The 25,449-nt window shown below is 48.4% G+C and overlaps 1 protein-coding gene across 2 annotated transcripts in view; it reads right to left on the bottom strand.

The window, feature by feature from the left end:
• Positions 1-25,449, bottom strand: part of nrp1a (neuropilin 1a) — a 57,700-nt gene that overhangs the window by 3,801 nt on the left and 28,450 nt on the right. Inside the window, exons 6-13 of one of the 2 annotated variants that reach the window (XM_056433756.1) lie at positions 23,784-23,939; positions 21,329-21,495; positions 12,180-12,335; positions 9,929-10,073; positions 6,119-6,450; positions 4,695-4,839; positions 2,702-2,812; positions 1,923-1,973 (exon numbers count right to left, since the gene is read on the bottom strand). In XM_056433756.1, the coding sequence (XP_056289731.1) occupies positions 1,923-1,973; positions 2,702-2,812; positions 4,695-4,839; positions 6,119-6,450; positions 9,929-10,073; positions 12,180-12,335; positions 21,329-21,495; positions 23,784-23,939 (1,263 nt within the window). The remainder of the gene's footprint in view (positions 1-1,922; positions 1,974-2,701; positions 2,813-4,694; positions 4,840-6,118; positions 6,451-9,928; positions 10,074-12,179; positions 12,336-21,328; positions 21,496-23,783; positions 23,940-25,449) is intronic. The other variant, XM_056433757.1, reaches the window with a different exon arrangement.

Raw genomic sequence — 25,449 nt, 5'->3', positions numbered from 1 at the left:
AATTGGTTGAAGATAGGTCAAGATCAGGCGTCAGGGGGTCAGGTTTCATCACAACAGAACAATTTTATTTGAGCTTTTTGCTTTAACAGAACAATGACCGGGTGGTCCTGTCGTGATGAGACAGCAGATGTGACAGCAGGCTACACTTTGGGGCTGCATTCACTTATCCTGATCCGCTTCATGCACTAGAGGGCAGAAAAGAACTGCGGGACGTAAACTTGGAGTGCCGTGTGGGGAGATAAAGACAGCCAAGTCGGGAGGGAGAGACAGACTTCGGACAGTTATGGCTCCAACATGAGAAAGGAGCGAGCCAACAGCAGAGACCTCATGCAGACCGTATTCCTTGGCTACGGCTAATGATCTCCTTTAATGAATGAAACAGGGTATATAAAGGAGCTGTGGAGGGACACTGAAAACAGGGACAAGGGAAGAGGAAGATGGGGTCTGGATATGGCGTCCAGTCGAGAAAGCAACATTCAAAGCAACCCACAGAGAGCTCAGGATTTTAATGAGAGCCGAGACTTGAGGTTTGGAGACAGCTTTGGTAACAGTGTCGGGGCCCCATTCCAACAATTCAATCCCTCATGGACACACGGCGCGCTGAAGAAACTGTGTGGGAGCTCGGGCTTTCGTGTTTTTCAAATTGGATGAAGAAAGACTTCCATGGAACGCAAGGGAGCGGGATGTTTGGGACGTTAGCCACGGCCTTAGACTCCAGCATGAGATGCCTTTAGAGACACAGGGAGGTGGCTCATTCTTCGGAGCCAATATTCCCTTTAATAATGGGAAGGATTTAACTAGTTTTCTACAGGCAGTGACTCTATTTACCCATTAAACACACAGAATGGAATTCCCATGTGTAACCACATTTCAGACGCCAGGCCACTTTTCTTTGTCGAGACATCCCATTCCCAATTAAAATAACTTTGGCTTTTTTTTCCATTCTTCGGAGGCTTCGACTGAGGCTACCAACAAGCTCTGGATTAGATGAACGGCCACATGAATCACATGGCTAGTTGATAAAAAGAGACTTTTTCTTGCCGAATGCCAACGGAAAATACATCCTCGGAGATTGGAGTCCACGGCGCGCACAAACCCGAGCAGACGCGGGCACACACTCGCATGCACAGAGCTGATTAGCATGCACGGTTCGAGACTCTTGAAATAAAAAGTCAGGCGGATAAGTGTTTACCCACAGATATGTAGTTGTGTTCATACATGCGTAAATATGTACACACACACACACACACACACACCTCAGCTCTCATCTATCATAGCTGCTGCCCCAGCAGACTGCAGACAGAGTGAAGGGGGCTCGATGGAGCCTATGGCCCATTAGCCAAGGTCAGCAGACTGGGGCACAGACTCTCAGCTGGCTACTGCCTCATCAACCCGCATTGTGTGTGTGTGTGTGTGTGTGTGTGTAGTGTGTAAGTGACCCCAAAGCACACCCAATTTCCTGTGGTCATTTGCATTGTGCTTCCCTGATTTTGTGTTTTGCGTGTGCGTGTGTCTGTGGGTTTAGTGTGTGTCAGTGTCGGACCGGTGATTAGTGATTATGCTGAGGAGTCAGCAACAGAGCACCAGTGCTTATCATCAGCTAGCTCTGCATCACGCAACCTCCCTCACCCTGTCAGCAGGAGCCTCTCGGGGCCACATCATCAGCTTTAATAACAGACACGCAGCAGTGTGTGTGTGTGGGGGGGGAGGGGGGGGGGGGAAGGCCATGGTGAGCTGGCATTCATTAGCTAAGGTACACCTTATGGTAAATCTATGGAAATAAATTTTTAACAAAAACATACAAACGTAGAGAAGTTTGATTTTTACTCCGTCTCAACATTCTGGCACGTCGTCTTTGAAGACGCTCGGTAAGATGCGGAACCATCGATGGGTAAGAAAAAAGAAAAAGAGAAGATTCTCACCTGGGATGGTATCCACTTCAGCAGTGGTGGCCTCTGGCATCGTGGGACCACCTGCCAAAACACAACACATCAGCATGGTTAGCCCAGCAATAGCAGGAGTTTCGTTTCTTTTTTCAAATAACTGCACACATGCACCTATTATATCCCTGCAGGCTAAAAGCTAGATCTCTCTAACCAACACATGCATTGTCTTTCCCCTCAGTCGCATTAGGCCCAAGTGTATCCAACGTGACGCACTTAATGTAATACTTTCAAAACGCGTGACTGAAACGGTGCCATGCTCATCACCAGAGACTGCTGGTTAATGGGGAGTGCAGACAGCAGTGCCGGCTCAGAGAGTTACTGGGGTTAGTGGGAAACGAGGCCAAGAGGAGTGCGTGGAAAAGAGGAGGGGGCAGGCAGACAAGGCGGGTGAGAGATGAAAGGATAGAGAGAGAGAGAGGCAGAGCTAGTAGAAGCAGGTATGCAGATGTGATGATCTCTGGAGCAAGTGTGACAATCGTCTAATGTGACTTTGCGGAGGCGGAGGTAAAAGGGGAGGGTGGGAGCTACAGGTGCACATAATTAGAGCGCCGTGTACCACCGACATGCCCGGGGGATGCGTGCAAGCGAGTAGGCACAGTGGGTGGCAGATTAGCCGCGGTATCAAATCTAACCACAGCAGAGAGAGCGGCGAAGCTGGTAAAGTGGAGCAGATTGAGTGCTAGCCGTAGCAGACAGAAGGGTAAGAGGTGTGCGGTGGGGGTGCGGTTGCAGTCTCATGAGGGCGATGTCAGCACCTGTCACGTCGTAGTCATCACCTGTGCCGCTGTGGCAGCTCGCCTGGTCGTCGTCACACTCGTCCGACGGAGTGGTGCTCGGGATGTGCGTGGTAGGCGGGACTGTCGGAGCTGTGAGGGTGGAGAAGGGAGACGTTATGGATTCGATTTTAGGTTGGAAAATGCCTTTCTGATTTAATTCAAACTGTCTTTCTGTATGTTCCGTGATGAAAATACTGCAGGGTTTAAAATTACATCCCACATATTTGGCCCTTTTTTTCCAAAAATGTTAGTGATTTACCTCTCAGTCAACCAAACACTGAAAATAGTAGCCTGAAAGGCTGAAGTCTGCTTCATAGTTTAATTATCAAATATTTAAAAAAGAATGAAACACTGAAATATGTATTCAAAAGCTCAGCAGGTTCTGCCCACAGTTGCCCACTGGGCTTCATCTAGACTTGAGCTATTAGCTTTCCTCCTTTTATCATGCTGTGGAGGTGTGGGTATAAATAGAGTTGAAGCGAAAGCCTGTTCGCTTCAGGTTTAGGCCACTAAAACCTTAAAAGATGCACAAGTGGGGCCCCATAGTGGCCTATCATTATAGCCCCACCCCGCTTGGATGTGGGCATGGCCCTCAATCCATTGCACGCTCCGCTGCCGCACAGCCGTCCGGCAGTGTGTGTGTACATTTGGGTGTGTTTCCACTGACGGAGTAATGATCGAGAGATGAGAGAGAGAGCGAGAGAGGCATAGGGGGGAAAGTTCCTGAAAAATGGATGTGTACCATAACTGTGTGAGCCAATGCTCTCGCTCTCCCCCTGTGCTAGATGAAATATGAGGCAGATCAGCCCCTGTCAGATTCAAGGTGGGGAGGGTCAGGGTTGGGGTCAGCGCTGCGCCAGGGGAGCCTCTCACAGAAATGAGGATTTAGCCCTGCTGCTACGGTTTGTTTCACACACACGTGCTTGTACACACCAGTACGAGCACCTGCGTACGCACCTTGATTTTGTATTAACGCCAGTAACCACATATTTGGCAGAGTGATTACGGTTGGTTGCTCTGTGTGTGTGTGGGTGTGTGAGTATGTGTGTGTGTTTGGCATTAACACTGAAAACAAGCATTATCATCTGACTAAAGCTCCCGGTGGGAGTCCATGAGGCTTACAACGGAATGGGCCTCCCTGAAATCCAATATGTAAATCCACTTAGGGCCAGCGCTACACACTCTTACATCGCTGAGCTGTTGGTGTGCTACGTCAGCTTTGAGAGAGACAGATAAAAAGCTGGTGGAAGGAACAAAAATAGGGATAAGAGTAAAATAAGATAGCAAAGTGTGTGCGGCTCTTTTGAAAAGAGAAAGACATGCAAGGGGTTGGGAAGAGTGCGATGGAGGACAGGCTGCAATAATCCTACTTGGCCATGTGAAGTGGCTAGCTATGGGGGCAGCTTTGATGTAACCGGGAGACAAGACAAGTGTGACTTGTAGGGATAAAGAAGAGCAGGAGCTGGACAGCTGTGGGCTCAACACAGGAAGCCGCCGCATCTTTAAATAACCGCGACCATGGCAAAGACAGGCCAAACTACTTGCAGCCATGTCATCAGCTGAGGTGATAGATGGCTCCTCTTTGAGTGCACCAAGACATGTCAGATGTAAATACATGTAAAAGCAGCGAACAAACGCACAGGGTCAAGGAGTGCCCAGTGAGGATGGCATTGTGGGTAATAAATTAATGTTTTGTCTAAAAAAACCCCACTGTCAACACCAGGGGTGAACTTTTCATTGCAGAAGTTAAAAACGTAGCCACAGCTGTAAATGCCATCACCATGGGCAAAAGCGTTTTCAACCTGGGTGGTAACTTTGCCCCCGTTGGTGGATGCGGTGTTACTGCCGTTAGAGGTAGAAAGGTCACCACCACAGGTCGTCATAACAAAGCCTTTTTATGTACATTTTGCACCAAATCCAAAGTGATACCTGAGACCAAATGTAATGGATTTTAATAGAAGTTCCAGCTTACCTTCGACCTCGCAGCCCAGGAGCTCTAGCCGCAGGCCCATGCCAGCAGGAGTGGCCCTCTCTGGGTAAATTCTGATGAAGCGGGTCAGCAGGGGCTCCACCGTCCTCAGCTCAGGAGTGTCGTAGTTGCTATTCCCTTCGAATATCTGTCAGGGAAAGGGAGAGAAAGGGTGGGAGGAAGAGGAACAAAGACAGAGAAGGAAAGGTGAGTGAAAAATAAAAAGACAATATTGCTGATAACGGCACTGCTGGGCGTTTGACTCATACAGCTCTTCAAACGCAGATGCCCCGAGGCAAACTCATTCCTGCCTGCCGAAACACCAGAAGGGGGCTGCACGGGTGGCTTTTGCAGGGTACGCGAGTAAGAAGAAAGAACAGAAGATGACCAGATCTCTCTCATCTCGCCGACACCTGCAGCACGGCTCCAACAGCACGACACACAGCGCTGTCGAAGGCAACTTTTTGGCTCTTTCAGATACTTCTCGAGCAAAGGGATATACACGAAGGGAAAGAGGAGGACGTGGGATGCAAGAGTAGCAAGCAAAAAGAGGCATGATGGAAGTGGATTAATGGGTGTGATCACGTGAAGGAGCCTGGTGCACCTTAGATGCTGGGAACCTCTCAGGCGAGGGGAAAGAGGCGGTTAACTAGGACAGGGGGGGGGTATGGATCCTCCTTATTCCCTTCATAAATCAACCATCAGCCCATCTGGATCAGATGTATGCCCTGTCAGGGACGTTTGTAATTGGGGACTGGAAGTGTGCGTGGTTGTGTATGTACAGGCTCATATATAGACTTCCACACACATATATATATACACACATATATATGTGGGTAAGCCTGTGTATGCGTTGAGGAAAGTGTTGGCGTGTGTCTCCCTTGCGTGCGGTGACACCGGCAGATCAATCTCGAGTCACTTCTCTCGGTTGCACATTCCTTTCCTTCTCTCTCGCCTTCGTCTTTCCTCCTCTCCCCCCGCCCCCCGCCCCCCTCACTCCCCGCACTTTCACCATCCACTGAAAGGGTTGAGCGGTGGGTGTCGTGCAGAATACAAAACAGGAGGAGAGAATTGGGCGAAGGATGGGAGAGACTCAAGATGCTTATCCTAATGTGATTCAAAGCGCCGCTGAAATTGACTCGCAACGACTCCTGAACGACTCACAACTGCCAGGCGCAACGCTCCGGTGAAAATTGACTAAATGCGCCATAATCGGAATTGATGCTCCGATGCGTTCGAGGGACAGTTTTGAGGAGCAGGTCTACGAATCGTTTTCCACAATCTTTTGGTGTTCGAAATTAAACCAATGCCAACCGTTTCTCCTTGAAATGACCTTTGCCTCAACATAAAGAAAGCAGTCAGGGTTCTTCAGAGTTAAGGTTCAGATTTGTAAGAAAAATCAATCAAATATAGTGGACATCTCTCACCTTTGGCTTGTTCCCACTGGTGTCCAGCACCATCCTCCAGTCGGAGCCATTGCTGCTGTAGCCGAGGCGGAACTTCTTCATGAAGACCTTGTTCTCCCGGTGCTTCCCTCCCTGGATGATCAACCCTTTCAACAGCTTGTCCTCGCCAAGATCCACCTGCAGCCATTCGCTGGTAAAGGGCTGGGGCTTGGGCAGCAAGGTCCATCCCGTCCTGCTGGTCAGCAGGCGGGCGTTCTCCGGTACCCAGCTGCGGTCCGTATGGGAGGAGGCGGTGATCTGGTTGTCTGTGATCAACCCCGATACCATGCCCAGCATGCCCGAGCATGGGTACTCTGCAAGACAAAAAGATGCTTAGCATTCTCATTCAGACTAATGACAAACTGCGGCAACGTTGGGCCACTAAAGACTTCATCTCTATCCTTGATGCCCATATCATTGACCTGGCCGCAAGTCCACTTGGCAAATTTGAGGTTCACATGCAACAAGAAAGGTGAAAGTCAAAGCGAGCCGGACAACTCATCAAACTCTTTGTGATGCTGCTGTCATATCTGCCTCCATTCTCTCTGGCTTCAGATCTCATGCATACTAATTCCTTTGCCTGAAGCGGTTGTCTCCAGGCAGCCAATTAAAACCCTCCTCTTGGTTGGTGCTTCTGCGTCCTGCACGTTCTGGGAGTGCTATTTATTTTCATCTCCCTTATCCACCCCCTCCTCCCTCTGCCGACTCACGTATACCAACACACAAACACTCTTTCTCTTTGTGTTGTATCTGCTGCTGCACCTTCTGCTCCACATGTTGTCAACATCTGTGGGACCGTGTCTTTTAACACCTCGTTGTTTCCGTTGCACATTTTCAGACTTTCTTCTCCTCCTTTATTCTACTTCTCTGATCTTACCCTATCCAGACTCTCTGTGGTTTCAATGTTTTTTTATTTTTAGCTTCTTTGGATGCATGCTTTCCCATTTGTTTCAAAGGGGAGACAGCTGTTTTCTCCTCATCGATGTCATCCCTCCATATCAAAAGCCGAACAGGAAAACAACCTGTTGCTGCGGCTCGGAAGCATTTGCATATGTAAAGCTGAATTCCTTAACTTTCCACATGCTCTCTCCTTCCTACTCCTGAACAGATAGCCAGCGCAGTGCTTTCTAAGCTGTTGTTGGTGTCCTATCTAATGAATTGTTATTGATTGCTCATGACTGACAACAATTCTACTGGCGCTGGGAACCAGGACAGATACAAATTAACAACCCGATCAACATTTTTAATGAGCGAAGTACCAGTTTCTGACCACCAGTGTCAGTTTTTGTGTTCAGCCCAGCTTCCTACTGCTGGTGGTCCATATACAAAAAATAACCAAATGGAGCATTTTTTTATCTTTTGCATTGAATTTTGACATGATGTCAACCAAGATTCGTTACCCTGGTTGTACTTCCTGGACTACTTTGAAGTGAGGGAGACTGCTTTATTTCTAAGATCTCCGTCATACACACAAAAGGGAATTGTGCCTCGATATTTATAATATAGTCAATCGTTTTGAAAATGACCACAATGACTAAAAAGATGCCAGTCCAAGTTAAATTATTTCTTTAGTTCTACCCTTCAGTTATTAGTTGCAGCAATCTGTATAACTTTATATTTATTGTGTCCGCATTGTGTAGGTGTACGCAGCCAAGTAGAATAAATTGGAGCTCAAATAAGTTCCACCGTGATGAAATGACCTCGAGAGTTCTGACACTTGGCAGCTTGTATTCTTTCTTACTTAATCCCGAGACACTGAGTCAGGGATCCGTGGTAAGCAGTAACATATTAACTATCTCGCTTGGACAAATCTAGACAATATCACATCCTCTGTGTCAGTGTGAGACAGAGTGCACAGTGTAGCTGCAGGACTCAGTAGCGTGGCTGCATGTTGGGAGAAAACGAGCGAAGACTTGGGAGAACAAGGCCTCATTCTATCTCTCTCTATCTCTCTCTCTTTCTCTCTGCGCTTATCTAAAACATCTCCTATGCACACCCGGGAGACGACTCTGTGGTCCTGCAGTGTACTGAATCGCAGCTCAAACGCGGTGCAGCACGAACGCCTCACGGACTGTTTTTGTGTTTTTTTCCCCAGCTTCTCGCTTTCGTCTTCGGCCAGAATCCGTTTGAGAGCGATCACAGCCTCAGGTCGAGCAAAGGCTTTGAAGTGAGAGAAAGGTATACGTGTGTGATTGCGTGTGGTTCCGATTCCGAGTCCAGACTCCCCCGGGGTCATCTGGAGCTCTTAATCGACTTCAGCTGCGATCATTGAGGCTTCATAGATCATGGCTTGCACGCAATGACACACCCAGTTTATGTGTGTGTGTGTGTGTGTGTGGAGTGCGAATGTGTAGGTGGTGATGCATGGCGGTGTGTGCCGCATTTAGGGTTAGGGTGGAGCATCAATGGTTCATAGGAGATATTTATACACCATGGTGTATTTACAAACAACAGGGGCGGTGGATATTTTTATTGATGAGTAGCCGTTTGTGGCAGCGGGGGCATGCGACCGTGATGAAAAGCATCTTGCAACATTCTAGGGTGCAGCTCATGCTCTAAGCTGATGCCTGGTATCTGGTCATATTTTTGGTGCACTATCTACACGTTTTTGGGGGGGGAAAAGTCGGGGAAAAATTTCAAATTTCTCTCAACAAAAGTTGTTCAGCAAACTTCTGGTGTCATAGCTCGAGGTAGAGTGCAGTGAGTCACCGGGTTTATGAAGCCTTTGAGGGCCTCGCAATATTCTCTCTCTCTCTTTCTCCCCGACTGCACTTGCTAGCATGCAGTTAAACTGGCAGTGACTTCACAGCACCCAGGGGTGCTGAAGTCCTTAAGGAGGTCCTGTGGTGAACTCCGGCCCTGTGATGTGTTTAAGCTTTGTGCTGCGGTCTGGTCGCGCGCCCGAAAGACACGCCCCATCTGTAACCGTGCTGTATCCGCAGTGCCCTCAACTATTACATATAGAGCCACACATATGTGATGCACACAGACACACACACACACACAGACACACTAATCCGGAGCCGTAACTGTAATCCAAGGCTTAATGCTGAACTAACAACACTGACAACAAATGGTCGTCCTTGTGAGATGTACTCCCTATCCAAGTAAAGAAGAACAAAACAGACAAGCGATCACTACTTAACATTCAGAAACCCATAGAGATGCAGACAGATGGGTTAAAACTATATGAAAGCGAGCCCCACACACACAAGCGCACACGTGCACGCAAACTCACCGACCGCTCGTTAAAATAGCATCGACAAACCGGCATAGATGAGAGGAGCTTTGCCAAAATCAATGCCGTGTAAGCAAGGCTGTGGCTAAAGAGGCTGTGACCGGCTCATCAGGAGGGATGGGACCACGTAGGCCCCGCCCAGCTTCAGCTCGTTCTGCCCTCCAGATGTAGCCTCCATTTATGTTGAATGAAGTACATCTAAACATGGGGTAACATAAATAGGTAATCTTCCCTCACGTGCCACTCCTCTATAATGCAGCAGCTCGCTAACTTCAGCCTTCGAGCAGAGCTTCATCTCACACCTCGTGGAAGGAAGATGTTTGTGCAACTGGGGACAGAGTGGGAAATACCCAGTATGTTGCAAACAAGCAGGGCGCTGACACCGGGGCACGCGCATACGTCTGAAGTGGCATCATCTGATTATTGCAATTGCAACTGCATGTGGTTGAAATATAAGCAGTATAATGGAGCCTTCTCAGTGGCCAGCTGTGAGCCGAGATGGAACTGAGACGTGTCCGTCTATGCAGATTAGCAGTGATCTCGGCAGTACCAACCTGATATCTTACATCCATACACCTCGAAGCGCAGCGCGATGCCTGTTTCCCAGGTAACGGGACGGATCCGGATGAAGCGCGTCAGCGTGGGCTTGGGCAGCATCGTCTTGGCAACGTCTGTTGGGTTGGTGTTGCCTTGGAAAACCTGCAAAGAAGGCAGAAAGAAAGTAAATTATTGACACATTGAGACGTGGTGCGGAAGCTCGTCTACGACCTTCGCCACTTTGAATCGAGAAACAAGAGAGCGGAAGATTCTCGTTAGATGAGATTAAGATGCAGCTAGCATTGGCACATCTTTAAATGAACAATTAAAACACCTGGAGCAGAGTGATTGTGTTCCGAGTTAAGATGCTGACACATGAAAAACCGAAACATTAAAAAAAAAACATTTTAACATTTTAATGTGACATCCAACTAGCACTTCCTTTTTTGCCAGATGAAGCAGCACAGCCGGGCCGTGGCCTGTGGCTGTGAAACCTGAGGCATTATGTGTAACTTTGACGAGTCCAGATTGGCTCAAGATGCCTTTATTCCTGTCCTCTGGTACCAGATTTTGAGGAGGTTTTACAGAAGCGTCTTGTTTAAAGGTCAGAGATGCCACTGTTCTCCCCTGGGGTTTGTTGACAGTTTACTAGCGGCCATACGATGAGGCCGGCCACCCGGCAAAACAACTCCCCACAGTCTGTCACAGTCCATTCCGGGTAATTGAATCACACCGGTGACCACATGACCTCCTGACCTCCTCGACGGAGGAGCTGTGGGGCGGCGAGGAGTCCAGCAGAGAGGAGCAGGATAGACGGGCAGATAGAAAGTTAGCTAGTTCAGCTAATTTGGGATGAACTAATACAACACCTGGTCAAGATTCAAGATTCAAGATGTTTTATTTGTCACATACACACACAGGGTGTGCAGTGAAATGAAAGTGGCAATGCTCAGCAGGAATGTGCAAGGGCAACAAGTACACACTATTTACAATAAAAAAACAACACAATATTTACAGTAAGTGTGTGTGTGTGTGTGTGTGATCCATTAGTCAGCGCAGTCCCTCTTCAACTCAGTCCCTGGGCATTTCCTGTCAAAAGCGTCACTGAGGGGCCGCTGCAAAGTAATCCCCTCTCTTACATTTCACGCCGAGTCTCCTCTCCGCTCGCCAGCTGCAAAGTGGCTTCTTCCAGAGGCTGCACTAAGACTCCAAACTGCAAGCTCAGCATTTAGCAAATGGTGCTCCTCCGCACAAAAGCACTTTGGAGTGTCTAAAAAACACACGCTGCACGCGGCACCTCTGAGCCGCCACTTTACAGGAGGGACTGTGTACTTTGGAGGGACCGTGAAACAACAAGGCCCAAGGGTTTGTGCACACAGCGGCACAAATATGAGTGTTTGGACACTCTGTTGCTGTTGACAACGCTTTTTTTGTTGAGGCCTTGCTCTCTTTCACTCAAAAAGGCCTTGTGGTATTTACATGTCACACACGCACACATGGCTCTCTGACCCTCCGGACACCCAAGGGGTGTTTGCCTCAAGATGGACAAAACCTGGTCCGATCAGCAATCGATGGTTCCAGCCTGTGGCGCACCGGTCAATCATGCATTCCCTTCCTTCTGTTCCTCTTCCTTTCCCCTCTTCTCTCCTAGGCACTCCTCCAGCAGCTGCTCAAACATGACAGCTTCTCCTCATCCCCTCCTCTCCCCGCCAATTGAAACACTTGTTTGTCAAGTCTTTTGTCATCCCCGGCTTCATTTACGACAAGTCGACAGGGTGTCTGACACAAAACAGAGGCTACATTCTTTACTTAATCCTCCCTATGGCTACTGCAGTGCTGCACTGGCACCGCAGTCTGTGCTTGGAAGAAACACACACACACACACACACACACAGTGGTATATTACCATGCAGAGTGTATAATTGCACGTTAGGAGACAGAGACTCAAGTTTTGGCCCTGCTTTACGAGCTCAAAGGCAACTTGGAATGGACCATAATTCAAGTCAGCTGGCTGCTTTACCGAGACGGGATCTTTCAAATGCAGTATATGTGCAGCGGTGGCTTTCATGACGCGATCGCTGGTCAGGCACAAGTAAAAATAAACAAGTTTGATTATCTGCTCTGAGAGTTTCATGTGGAGCTCGGGCCATTTCAGTATTTGACTTTTTTCCCCTCATAAAAAAGTGAGTAATCTAGAGCCTAAAGGGGACCTCTGTAGGCGAATGCAGTTTTGAAATCACAAATGAGTTGATGGACGGAGTCCCCTGCCTTTTGTTTTGAGCCTTCCTTCAATGTGATCCAGTCCTCTCCGTTAGAGCTGACGTCCACTTTATAGGCCTTGAGGTAGTAGATCTTCCGGGTCTCCTGGGAAACGGCGCCCTGGGTGCCGATGGCCGAGACGAATCGCAAGAACCCGAGGTCCACCTGAGAAAGGAGAGAAGAGAGAGGTGTGAGAAAATGCTGCTTTCCCTTTCAGTGTATTGGAGAATGCCGATTAACTGGAGCAGATGGCTAAAATACAGTGCCTGTTGAATTATGCGTGAATCATTTTTTCGATAAAAGCCTTTCAATGCATGCCTGAATTAACGAGGTATGAACAAGCTCAGAGAGCTAAAAATATAACCACCGCCATTAGAATCACCTCTGGCCTTGGTCTGCTACCTGGGAATTTAATAAACAGCAATGAAATGATAGTCACATTAATGAAAGAGACACAGGATGACAACTTAATTTCCTGAGATGGGAGACAAGGGCTTATTGGATAGAAGTGAATGTTGAATAGAGCGAGGTCTGCAATCACATTATCAAAATTGGCCAGGAGGAAAGAGAGACACAGATTGAATATCAACTATTGTGCCTTTAAAATATGCGGGGCTTTGTGAAGTAATCATGAAGTGAGGTACATTACTGGAGGGCTATTACATTTTCATAAGGAGGAAGCCGGAGGTGTTGGGGTCAGCGAAGGCATGTGAGCGAGTGTCTGGGTGTAGTCACATATATATATATATATATATATATATATTGTGTGTGTGGGTGTCTGTCTGTGAGAGAGGATGCTGGTTTGCATCAGATATTTGTCTCTCTGCCAACCATCATGCCCGCTCACAACCATGAACCAGGAAATGGCACACACACACGCTTCTGTTTCTGTGTTAAGAAAAGTCTTCAAACTGTCTCTCCATGATGTAAACGCTGCCTAACATCCCTACGAGCCTGTTTCTGAAGTCAGCTTTTGTTAGCCCCGAGAGACACAACGAATCATTTCAGCGACCACAGATAACAAATCGGCCCCCTCTGACCTCTGCGGCAGCTACTTAACCCCGCCTTGCCATCCCTTCATCCATAACTGAGGGAAGGAGGGAGAGCATGGTGAGAAACCGAGAGGCTTTAGAAGCACGGCTACCTCAGCGAGCTTGAGTTGAACAAGCGTTAACAACGTCCCTGACAGGCCCAGCTGAGGTTAATGAGGAGTCATGGCGTTAGGGTTTCCAGAAGAAAAGATGAGAGACGAGGGCTTCGGCGTCGACGTAAGAAGGGATCTCAAGTGCCGTGCTGAGGTAAGTGCACGTTAGGGGTGAGGTCCATGAAAGTGAGCGTGAGCAGGCAGACACAGGACGTGTGCACATATTTTAGAAAATCAAAGCCAGGATGATCTGCCACCAATAATCTCCGCAGATCTCCTGGAATCACACAGTCGAAGCCTCGTCTGCGGCCTCATATGCAGCACCGCGCCTTGGAGCAAAGAGCAGAAGAAGGAACGTCTGCGTGCCACGGAACGCTGGGACGTTGGCGCTCTTCAGAATTCACTTCCAGAAGCAAAAAGACACAAACAGATGGGAGCAATAAATGAGGTTGCACCATGCTCTTCTCTCTCTCTCTCTCTCTCTCTCCATCCTTGCTACTCAAAGGATTTGGATGGATGGAGACTAACAAAAAAGACAAGTCACATTTGGAGACAGAATGCTTTTGTTCCTGTCTATACACTCAAGGGGCTTGTACAGTAAGTCCCAGATTTCATTTGGGTCCACAAATAGAGACAAAATCAAATCCCTTCGGCTTCAGACGGTTCCCATTTAATAACACAGGAGCTGAATTCTGCTCTGCCGGGTAAGAGGCCGTCGTATCTGGCAGCGCTGGATGAGGAAAGTGGAGCAGGATGGCAGCGTGGCCTGTGGCGGCGTATATTAAGTCTTTCACATCTGTCTACAAATGGCCAGTCTGAATCATTTCCAATCTGGACCAATGGAAAAGCAGTGTATTGGAAGAGTCTATGTTAAAAAGAAAAGGTCTAATAAGAAGACTTGGCCCTGGGATGTTTCTCTCAAAAAGACCTCATTAGGTGTAATGGAGAAGAAGAGCCCCTGGGAATGAAATGAGTGGCGGGGCTAATTGGGAACACTCATGGGTGCTCAGACTCCAACAGTCTCAGAACCTGAGCGTGCTGGAATATGAAGAGGGTCAGACGTATGATGTATTACTTTAATCAGCACTCTGGGCAAGCAGGGAACGTTGTTGTTGTGGTTGGGAATCTATGTCTGGGTGAATCGGCCCATTTCAAGGGGCTGAAAATGTGCTTTCATCATTTGCAGTTAAATAGCTTTCCGGGAGTTTTTGGCCACAAAATTAATGATGCTGGCATATATGGAGACCAAAAGGGGTAAACTGGGACGGTGGGGTGACCAGATGAGAATGGTTTACATTTGGGGGATGGGCGGTTGGCAGTAAGGGTGGTCACATGGCAGAGGTTGGTCACTCACAGTCCTATTAATAATAGTAGTATATTTTCTTTCTTTCCGATTTGTTTGGATCTCGTTTTTTCGGCTGCATGTTAATGGCCGAAATGGAAGGTTTCATTTCCCTATGTATATATTTTTTATTTTTAACAACGTATGTGTATATGAATGGGTAGTTAGTTCATCAATTTGCTGCTGTACACAACGATCAGCATGTACATTATTATAAATCGGGTTTTGCCAAACATGCAGGACAGAAAAATTCACCTTTATGTGACGGGGTGTGAAGATTGGAAAAAAGAGAGAGAGAAAGAGAGAGAGAGAGGAGACGGTCAGGAAGGGAAAAATGAGCCGTGACAGCGATGTCGACGCCTAGGAAGATGTGAAGAACAGAAGCACGTTGTCTCCAGCGATGGAGTGCACAGATTAAATCAATTTCACAGACGCGGGCTGATAACAGGGCCCAAGTAATGAGCAAAGCATGATTTATTAATGTCTGCTTGTTAGACGCGGAGGAACAAGGCAGAGAGAACGGGGGTAACGCGGGTCAGAGAAGACGTCTTGGATGTTTTGCACAGTCCATTCCCAGACCACAGAGACCACAGAGAGCACAGAGAAGACACACAGGCCCAGAGAATGATTGCAAATGTCTCTTTATTAGCGCGGAGCCTCGGACAGCACTTGCTGACCTATATACATAAACCAACATTTAGAAACCGTGAGCAGCGCACACTGGATCTTGGGCCGGTATATCATTTCATCGACGATAAACAATTTGTCGTCGAGCCCTGAAAGGCAGAATCGTGCTTAATGGGTGATGTAATTAGTGCGTGGAGAGGTGTGAATTATGACTCCTAATCGAGCATCTACGGGGATGTGCAGCGTGTTGATCCTTTGCTGATCCAACAGAACGGACTCATTCACCATATTGTTATTTCTCCAATGAGAGTGCGTGTTTGGACTGGAGCCCACCTAAATACAAATGACACCATGTATTCTGAGCATGTTGGTGCACAGTAAGTCATATCTGGAGGGACACACACAGACCCATACACACTGAGCCATGAACATGCTAGGCTAGGGTAAGAAATCACTGCGTCTTCTCAGATTCTTTGTCAGGACTTCTCTGCATCTTTGTCTCCCGGGGATATCGTTTTTCTCTAAATGTGTCCGACGCCGTGTGTTTTGGGTGTTCTCTACCTGCTTGTTGTGAGGCAAACAGATGACTTAAAGCTCCTTGCCACACAACAGTGTGAGACACACACACAGACACACATACACACACACACTAAGGAAACGTCGTGCTCGGGCATGTAACATCAGCCCGTTAAAGCCTGGCCTGCAGATCAACTGTACTGAAATACGCATCATGCATTGGATTGAGGCGTGCGTTTGTCTGTCTGTGTGTGTGTGTGTGTGTGTGTGTATGTGTTTCTGTGGGAATGAATGTCGAGGAATGACAGGCAGCCAGTGGATTCATGTATTTGTGTGTGTTCCTACAAGTTTGAAAAGATCATTTTCCAATTATCCCTCAACGGCAGTGGCAGCTGTGGGCGTGATCATTAGGGCTCCACTGTGCTGTCTCCATGCTGACTCAGACGTGCAAGCAAGGCCACGTGAGATGTGGCTGAGGCCACTCACTGTTGTGTGGGTGCAGCGAGGACACATGTGGTGTACAAGGCCGGGGGGTGTGGGGTGTTCAAGAAACAGCAAATGCTCAAAAGCTTTATCTCTTGCTTGATTGGCCCGTAATAGAGTTGCCAAGAAGTTCTATGCAGCAATCCGTACACTGGGAGAAAATTAACGAATACTTTCTTTTAAATCCATTTCCAGCTTCCAATCTGTCTGTATGTGTGTGCGTGTGTGTGCGTGTGTGTGTGTGTGTATGTGCGTGTGTGTGCGTGTGTGTGTGCGTGTGTGTGCGCGTGGGCTGCTGACTGAATAACCGAGGCCTCTGGGGAACGAGTTTATTCGTTCAACAACAAGAGAAATGCAGAGAGGGTGAGGAAGGAGGGAGCCCGCTCCTCTGTGTTCCAAAGTCTGAGAGGCAGCTGGTACCCCCCCCCCAACAACCTCTGGAAATGATTTATGAATCTTAAAGGGTGGTAAAGTTAGGAGAAAGATAGCCCAGAAGCATCAAGTACATGCAGAGCCTCTAGTCCCCTGTTGTTGTTTCTTTGTTGTTTCACATACAATCTCAGATTGTATTGTCCTTTGTGTGGTAATAAGAGAACGATGACAATGTTGTAACCACGTGGCTACTTCACAGTGCAGCTGAAGAGAAGCTCTCTAGCCCCAGATGCAGTATTTCAGCACTCTCATCCTTAAATTCCACCTAGAGGGCTTTGGAAGCGGAAGCTCTTTGGAATGGCTCCATTACCATTAAAGTGTAATTAATTCTCCTTTCAGGAAAATTGTATTACTCAAACGCTGCAGGACCTGTGAGCTCCACTCACGATTTTTCCATTCAGCACGCCGTTCACCTGACAGTCTATTTTTAGCACACACCCCTCCCCCACTCCACACCTCGGTGGTGGCATTAAATGATCCCCTGACAGAGAGGCATGTCCCGGCTCGGGTAACCGAAGGAAAAAGGTTGTCTGGTTTGTGGCGTGTCCTCAGATGTGTGCCGTAGCCTGATGAAGGAGAGTAAGAGGAAACATTCATCAGTGGGCTTTCATTCCTTCTTTCTGCATCACCTTTAAGACTCATGGGTCATTGCCGTCCTCGCAAACAGGCACATGACTAACGCTCTGAGTCACAATTACGAAACCAAGAAAAGGCGACGTGCTGGTATGTCATGTCTGGAAGCTGCTTGACCCTTTTCCAGGATACGCAGCTGCGGAGGACGACTTCTTTTCTGCTGTAACTCACACTGATGACGGCATTTTTTTTTGTCTCGGGGTACTTATGGCTGCACCGTCTCGTCTCATCACATTATGCCATCCCTCACGTTTTGATTTCTGGTGCCACTTTCGGGGCTACTCCACCCGAGCGTGGGTCTCTATCCTCTCATGGATTTGTTTTCCGATCAAGAGCCAAGGCTCCGAGAGCGGCGAGCCACAGAGAGCGTCCATTGTTTCCATCGGTGCGGCGATCTCACCTGACGGCCATGTGCCTATCTCGGACCCCTCAGCCCCCCGCCAGACCTCATCATCCGACAAGCCGCTGTTAATTAATGCTCCGTATTCGAAATTGCTCATCACTCGGCGCCCCGGTGGGGACAGAGAGAGAGAGACAATAGCGATGAAGGGGTCATTTCTGCAACTCATTGACCTGGAGTAATTGAGAGCACATTCATATCTGCAGGATATAGCCGTGAGCACAGGTTCAGCGTCTGGCGTCAGCTCTGCACTTGAGGGGGGGGGGGGGGGGGGATCAGCGTTTTCTTCGAGGAAGTGAGCGATTAGTGGTCGTCTGGTTGGTCAGACGGCAGAACTCAACCTGTTATCTTTGCTAAGTGCTGTTTGCCTCATGGATTCTCACTGCCCCCCCCCCCCACCTCTTTCCTTCCCATGTACACGCCGAGACTAGTTCCTCTTTAAATAGTTGACTGTTGAGATTAGCATCACACGCAGGGGATAAAGGAGCATATTGTGCCAACAAACACTGTTATGCTTCTCATGCTGTCGGCTGTCAGACAAGAGAGATTAAAAACACTTTCCCCGGCGACACAGGTGTACGGGACTCGCTATCTCCTCTTATGATTAAACAATTAAAGCTATCGTAATCATTTAAAGGCTGATAAATACCAGTGAGGTAATTAAGGCATTATGCATCCTGGCAAGATGATAGTGGCAGGAGCCGCCGCCGGATAAATTATAGACATAGAGAGAGCAAAGTCAGCCCATGAGATAACCTACTGCATATTATTGCCATTATGAGAAGCTCATTAAAGAGGCTTTCAGGTATTGATAGTTGGGTTCGCTCGAGTACAGTGTAAATTATTCATGTTGTTTATGTGTGTGTGTGCGAGTGAGTGTGTGTGTGTGTGTGTGTGTACACAGGATCAATGGCGACTGCTCCGTAGGAGATCCAGTCTTGCGCTTTATCCCGTCCTTTTGGTGCAGTGGTGACTCTCGGTGGCCATCAGTTCATGGCTCTGACAAATCTGACAGAGCCATTCCACACTATGTCAGCAATTTCACCCCGCTGTCATGCTCCCCTAGGAGCCGTCGGTTTTCGGTTGCGCCAAAGGCAAAAAGCACAGAGCTGCCTCTCAGAGACGAATGTGTTGTGCGGTGTTATGTGTTATTCAGGTTTTCTTCTGAGGAGAGTTCAGGATGCAGGGATCAGCCTGAAAACTGGGTGAGTGGGGGGTGTGTGTGTGTGTGTGTGTGTGCACCCCTCATTTATATATATATATATAAATGAGGGGTGCGCATTACCCGGTGCAACCTGCTGCGCAGGCCCTCGCTGTTCATCCCACTAATCTTCAAAGACGGCCATGACTCACACGGGCAAATCTCTACCGTGATCAAAATCTGTAGACTGACATTTTCAAAAGGAATGAGAGGGGTAAGAAAACCCCCCGAAATTAAGGATTTTTGCCTCTTTCTTTACTCCCTCCTCCAGCCACAGTCCCCCTCAAAAGGACATCTGTCCATCTCTGTGTTCACCAAAGGGCTGATTAATGGCCGGGCTAACACACCAATCTAATTACCCAGAGGAGAGCATCTTGCCCTCCTTCTCTCTGTGCATTAGAATGAGGCGGCATTAAAATGGATGACACAAATCAGAATTTTGTTCAGACAAAAATAAGAAGGAAAACCGAGCGAAGAGAAAAAAAGCGCCCCGGGAATCAAACGGCCGCCCGTCATAAATAATAAAAACTGTTGGCCTCAACTTGCAGTCAGGGAATGATAATGAAATAAATAATGAAATGATTACTATGCATGTGACAGCGCACCGAGATGATTTGTACGTGCCGCGAGTGGAGCCTGAGCTTGTTGCGGCACCACGAACAGGCCTAATGAAAGAGGAATGAAGAATCCTACTCTTTTTAATACCACTTGTGATAATTGGGCCTCCGCTCGGAGAGCTCGGCACAAGTGCATCGCACTTCTTCGGAAGCATAAATCAGGTGGCGACCACGGCCGGGGCTCTGAAATTAGAGAAGCCCCACTCAGTGTTTTGATGTGATTAGTATCGGCAAAATCAGCACGCCCATTAGAGCAAAATCCAGATTTGACTGCCAAATCAAATCCTCAATATGATCAATACTATAGCAGGGGGCAGGCTAGAGTGGCAACAAATCATTGTGATCACTTATAATGTCCGCTGACAAAGAGAGGCCTGCAAGCCTACGCTGCTACCCTTAATACACACATCTGTGAACAATGGCCTTTCCTTTCAGAGAGAAAATGCCTCAATACGACACGCAGACTGTCCAACCGCTGGAGGATGTGGTGAAGGAGGCCGTGCTTCTTCCTGATCCACTCAGACGCATGCCGAGTTCCTCTGCGGGACAATATGGACCCGGTTAGACCCTCCTGCACACCCACAAAGCCAGGAACCCAACCATTAGACTACATGAGAAAAAGTGCACTCCGAACCCAAGCACACACACGCACACACACACACACACACTCTTCAACACTGATTCAATTAGTGTAAAGGAGCACCAGGGGCCCTCAGGAAAATATTTTCATGGCAGTAATAAAAGAAAAGCTTGCATATGGCCCTCCTCTAGCAAATATTTGGCTTCGGGTCAGCTCTGTTATGTGTCCCCCTTAGGAATATATAGGGGCCCACACTTTTTCAGCAATGAGGCAAAGACTGTCGAAAAAACAGTTGAGAAAGAAAAACAGTATGGACATCTACAAGGCCCGGAGGCTTTCGGTTAATAAATCAAACGTGCGGCAAATGCCTCCAGTGCAGCTGGTGCAGCTATATGTCACGAGAAGGAGGGGGGCGGGGGGGGGGGGCAGTGCTGTGAGTGGACTTTGGATATGTGACTTATCCCCATCTGGGGATAAAAGAACTAAATCCTTAATCTTTCCACATAAAGTTCCCCCGGTGGCTGATGATCGCTTTTTGCAGATAAGCCGACAGACAGAAAAATATGACAGGGACTGTTTTGGTGTGTGTGTGTGTGTGTGTGTGTGTGTGTGTGTGTGTGTGTGCGTGTGTGTGTAAGGCTTGGCAGGATGCCTGGACTGAATCCCAGCATCCCTCTAGGCGGCTGCTGTTATCAAAGAATAGGGGGGAGTTATCAGGTAGCACAGGAAGACAGGGGGGGTGAAAAGACACAGACAGAGCGACAGAGAGGGAGAGTGGATGAGGGCAATTTCTTTGCGAGAGTCGTCGTTGACTCGACCGCCCCGAAGTCCATCAGAACGTCGGGCATTCATCATCGAAATTGTTGGTTTCTCGTCAAAGTGCTTTGGAGACACTGCACCTCCAGAGACTGAAGGACAAACACAGAACACTCCTGCTGTGTTCAAGCAGGTAGCAGTCGCTTCTGATACCACGCGCCCTCAGACTGTGACTCACCGCCAAAAATACATTCGGGCATTCGGGAGGATAGTTCTCTAGGCTGCCATGGTTTGCTCTTTGCTTATTCTCTACCCCTCCCCCGGAAACCAAACTCTACCTTTTAGTGCCTTCACTTTGTGATATTGTATCAAACAACCCTCTCGAAAATCACCTCTTTGTGACACGAGAAAAAGAAATACGCTGTACCTGTATCCACTCTTTGTTTGAGTCCTCTGCCGGCGTCCATGCGTTTTCATAGTAGTTGAGTCGGGAGCGCTCTGGGGACCAGCTGGGGTTGTACTGGGATGAGGCCATGATTTGGTCCGATGTTATCTCTCCCGATTCCATTCCCAGAGGGTCGCTGCAGTCAAAGTCTGAGGGGAATGAATACGATGTGTTATTCGATTCCTGAGCACTGAGAGCACCAGAATGTACCCGTACACACTGCTTTCAGTGTGCCCCGGAACCAGGGCTCGTCTCTGGGGAGGACGACACCACGCGACAGGCACTCAGCGCCGCCAGCCGGAAAAGAGAACAGCGCATCAGCGACGCCTCAGTAAATCCTCCCTGTTTCTCCCTCTTTAGTCTTCTAATGGAGGCCGGATGGAAGTGTTTTGCATTAGGGCGTGAAAATGTCCTAATAAAACATTCAGCGTGGGCTAAGATTATGCCAGTATTAGGCGTTAAAGTGACTTTCCCTCCAGCTGTTTCATTCACTGACTGGATCTGTTTCCATCACCTCCCTGTGGGAAGTTCATCTTTTTTTGCACGTAGTGAATATTTTCCCCAACTCGGTCTCCTGGGGGAGTTTAGGTGTGTTTAGCAGTTGTGTTTTGGGGCCATATATCACACTCAATGGCCAAACTACACTTGGTAGGAGGTGGTTTGTGTTGACATGGAGCAGCCGTTTTGAGGCATCCTGGACTCCGGGACTAAAGACTCAGCCGGGTCAGCTCGGGGTCGGCCTCTCTGACCCCTGGAGGTCAGACATGTTGACACCGCCGTGGACGGAGCCGCTGCCGCCGCAACGTTTGGAACGAATGATATGACCTTTTGATCTGCGCAGGAGTCGTATAACGCCACCACGACGACACAGAGGGTGGGAGGGCAAACTTTCACACATTCTTGTGGACCATTACTCTTTCTTATTGTTTATTTGCTACTCTCTTTTGCCTGATGTGGAAGTTTGAACCTCGACGGTGCGTCAAACCCTCCTGCTGCCATGAACCCCGTTGCCCAAAAAGGCGGTCATGTGCTTGCTTGTGCACGAACACGGGTGTTAGAACACTGTCCCGTGCCTCTTCGGCCTCGACTGCAACGGCTCTCTATAAGTGAACTGCCCGAAAGGTTTTCGGTCCTGGGCCACAGCACGGAGATAACTGGATCATGATCAGCGGAAACACAAAGGGGCGCTTGTTTGCCACTGAGGACAGTATCTGATTATGTGGGTTACCGACCACAGTTGAGAAGATATCACGGATGGTTAGATGGGGGGGGGGGGGGATCAAGGACAAAAGACAAGGCCTCCTTTTATCACCTTATCACCTTGCATCAGTGGCTTTCAGCTCGAGTGGTACCCTTCTCTTTGCCATGCGGAGGCGAGAAAATGCACCGTGTATTATGCATAAGGGGATTATGAATGATTCAAGTGGTACAAGACTGGAAGAGCAAAGGCTTCAAATTTGGAGATTTATCTCCGATCGGGCATGCGTCTCGGTCGGTGATGTAAGACCAAGCAACTAGATGCAAATGAAGGTATTTACTGATCAGGGGGCCAGATAATTAACCGTGCCTCTTATTGGTGGAATGTGAAAAGCTGATTTGGCGTAATCTGATCTGAGATGTGTGATTAAAGCGAGTCAAGTAACTCGGAAGAAAACTGAGGAGAAATGACATCAGCAGTCATCGTTGTGCTCATTACTGTGAAGCGGGGCCATTTTTCTGTGTCTGTGTCTGTGTGTGTGTGTGTGTGTGTGTGTGTGTGCGCGTGTTTTTTCCTCTGGGCAAGACAAAATCCTTTTTGGAGACGATTAGTAGGTTTGTTGAGCGTCATCCATCTCCATCTCCATTCAAAAGCCCACTGTGTTCGCTTGGGGTGGTCTAGCCCCTCGACAGATTTACGACTCCTCCCAGCGCTCGTCTCCCTTAATGAAATGTTTAGCCGGAGCATTTTGCAGAATGGGGTCAGGGGGGTCGAGCGCTGCGATGACGGTGCTGCATGTAAAAGCCCTAGGGGTTGCCTCGTCCGGGGTGGTTACTGGAGGGAAAGCTGCCTTTTGGAGCCCGTCTGGGCTCACAGTGTGTAAACGTGTGGGTCTTGTAAACCATGGGGGGCAAACCCAAATGAAAAAGCAGTAGGTGTTTATTTAATAACTCTTAAGCTCTGTTAAACGTGTGGGAATCTGTCATAATGGGAGCTGTTGTGGCCTCAGTTTCAGACAACATCTGCTACTTATTCTTAGTAATATTCCTCGGGGGGTTACTTTACTGCCCTCAACTCACAAGTTTCAATTCAGGCTCATCGAATCCAGATTTTCTTCCCCTGAACAAATGTCTGGGGGGATGTGATTTTCTCATCTTGATTACTGCCACAATCAATTTCTTTTTTTTACATCTCCCATCTGTCAGATTTTCTTTGTTTTCTTTTTTCATGCCAGCTCACCTTCCGGAACGGTCCTTTCGATCACGGTGAAGTTGGCGGAAAAGCCTTCCTTCGCGATGGCGCTGTCGGTGTTGATGGTCAGTGCCAGGATACCCGTGTAGGAGATGATCCGGCCTGGCGTGTTCTGTCCACAGTACCTCCCGATGTACGGGCCGACTGAAGAGAGAAAGGGAGAAGAAACACACACACTGTTACTCGGGTTGGACTTGGGTTAACTCAATATTTGTTTGTGTGCCACAGTCATGTCACACAAGGGTTTAACTACCGACCACCCCAAGGAGGTGTGAAAACTAGTGTGTCAGTGAGGTATGGGATTTTTTTTTTTTACCCGACACCATAAACACGCTTAAGAAAAGACATTCCTGCTTGGCCTGTCAGACACAAAAAGAGCAGAGGAGGGACCTGTGGTGTGGCCAGGTCACGGTCTCTGTCTATTTGCTGGCCGTAAATTCCTTCCTTGAGGCAGACACGGCACATTAAAAAAGAGGCAGAGAAAGCAATAAAAGCGACATTTGAGGGACATGTTCCACTGAGCAGACTGAGTGGAATAGGGGGAAGCGAGAGGGACAGAGAACGGGAGGTGGAGACAGAGCAGCATGGGGTAAGCATGGGGTTGGGTAACAGGGAGGGGGCAAGAGAGCACAGTGACCTTGCCCTATGCCTCTGATGTGCACTATGATCCATATGCACTTGTGTGAGTGTGTGTGTGTGTGTGTGTGTTCCTGGCCGTGTGTGTGGGGACCTGCAGCTTATCTGTGATTAGTAATGCTGTGATCTGGGCGAGTGACTGTCCTGCCACCCCGTGGCCTCCTGTCATCCAAAACATGCCACTTTCAGCCTACCTCCTGAACATGAAAGGCAAAGGCCGGGCTGTGAGGATTTACGGTGGCGAGGGAGGGGTGGAATGTGTGTGTGTGTGTGTGTGTGATGCCTCCGATTCATCTTCGTAACCCAGGTGCCTGCTTAAGAATCTATGTGTGCTTTTCAACCCGCTAAGGCCCTGGGCCTAACATGAAAATGCCATCACCCGGATTATCTGCATGACTCCCCAGCGCTATGAAATTTTAAAGAGCCTCGCTAGGAAGTCTGCATCCTGCCTGGCTCTCCATTCCTTGGGGGGGTGGGGGGAAGGGACGAGGGAGGGAAGGCCGTTTTCACGCAGCGGCTCGATTTACTCCAGTCCTTCTACGCGGGACCCAGCATCTGCCCGGACATCTCCCATCCCTGCATGAGCCCCCCCCCCCACCCCCCACCCCCCAAATGACCAGCATGCCTCCCTGCTAATGCACTATCGATCCAGCAGGCACCAAAGGAGCCACCTGGCCAAAGTCGACACACTGTTTCTTATTTTTTTACACAAGGATGTCATGTTTGAAGGGTGTGATGCCTCGTCAGTCCCAAGTGGTGGTTTTCTAGGGAATAGGCTATCTGTTGTATTCTGCTCTTTTTGTGTCATACACACTGAGAAATCTCAGAATTTTAATCGGTCGAAAGTAGTACGGGAAACTTTTCCCCCCCCTGAGCCCTGAGGTACTTTTTTCTTAGAAGAAATATGTATTAAAAGGTGAGAATAATGTGACATATTCTCAGCTCTCCAAAGCCTTTGCAGGTCTTCTTAATCAACACAAATCTTGGAAATTAAACCGCCTCCAATCTCGAGGAGAGA

This window comes from Pseudoliparis swirei, chromosome 16 (assembly GCF_029220125.1).
Source record: "Pseudoliparis swirei isolate HS2019 ecotype Mariana Trench chromosome 16, NWPU_hadal_v1, whole genome shotgun sequence".
NCBI lineage: Eukaryota > Metazoa > Chordata > Actinopteri > Perciformes > Liparidae > Pseudoliparis > Pseudoliparis swirei.
Note: the sequence above shows the minus strand (reverse complement) of the source record. Positions and strands in the feature narration are given on the sequence as shown.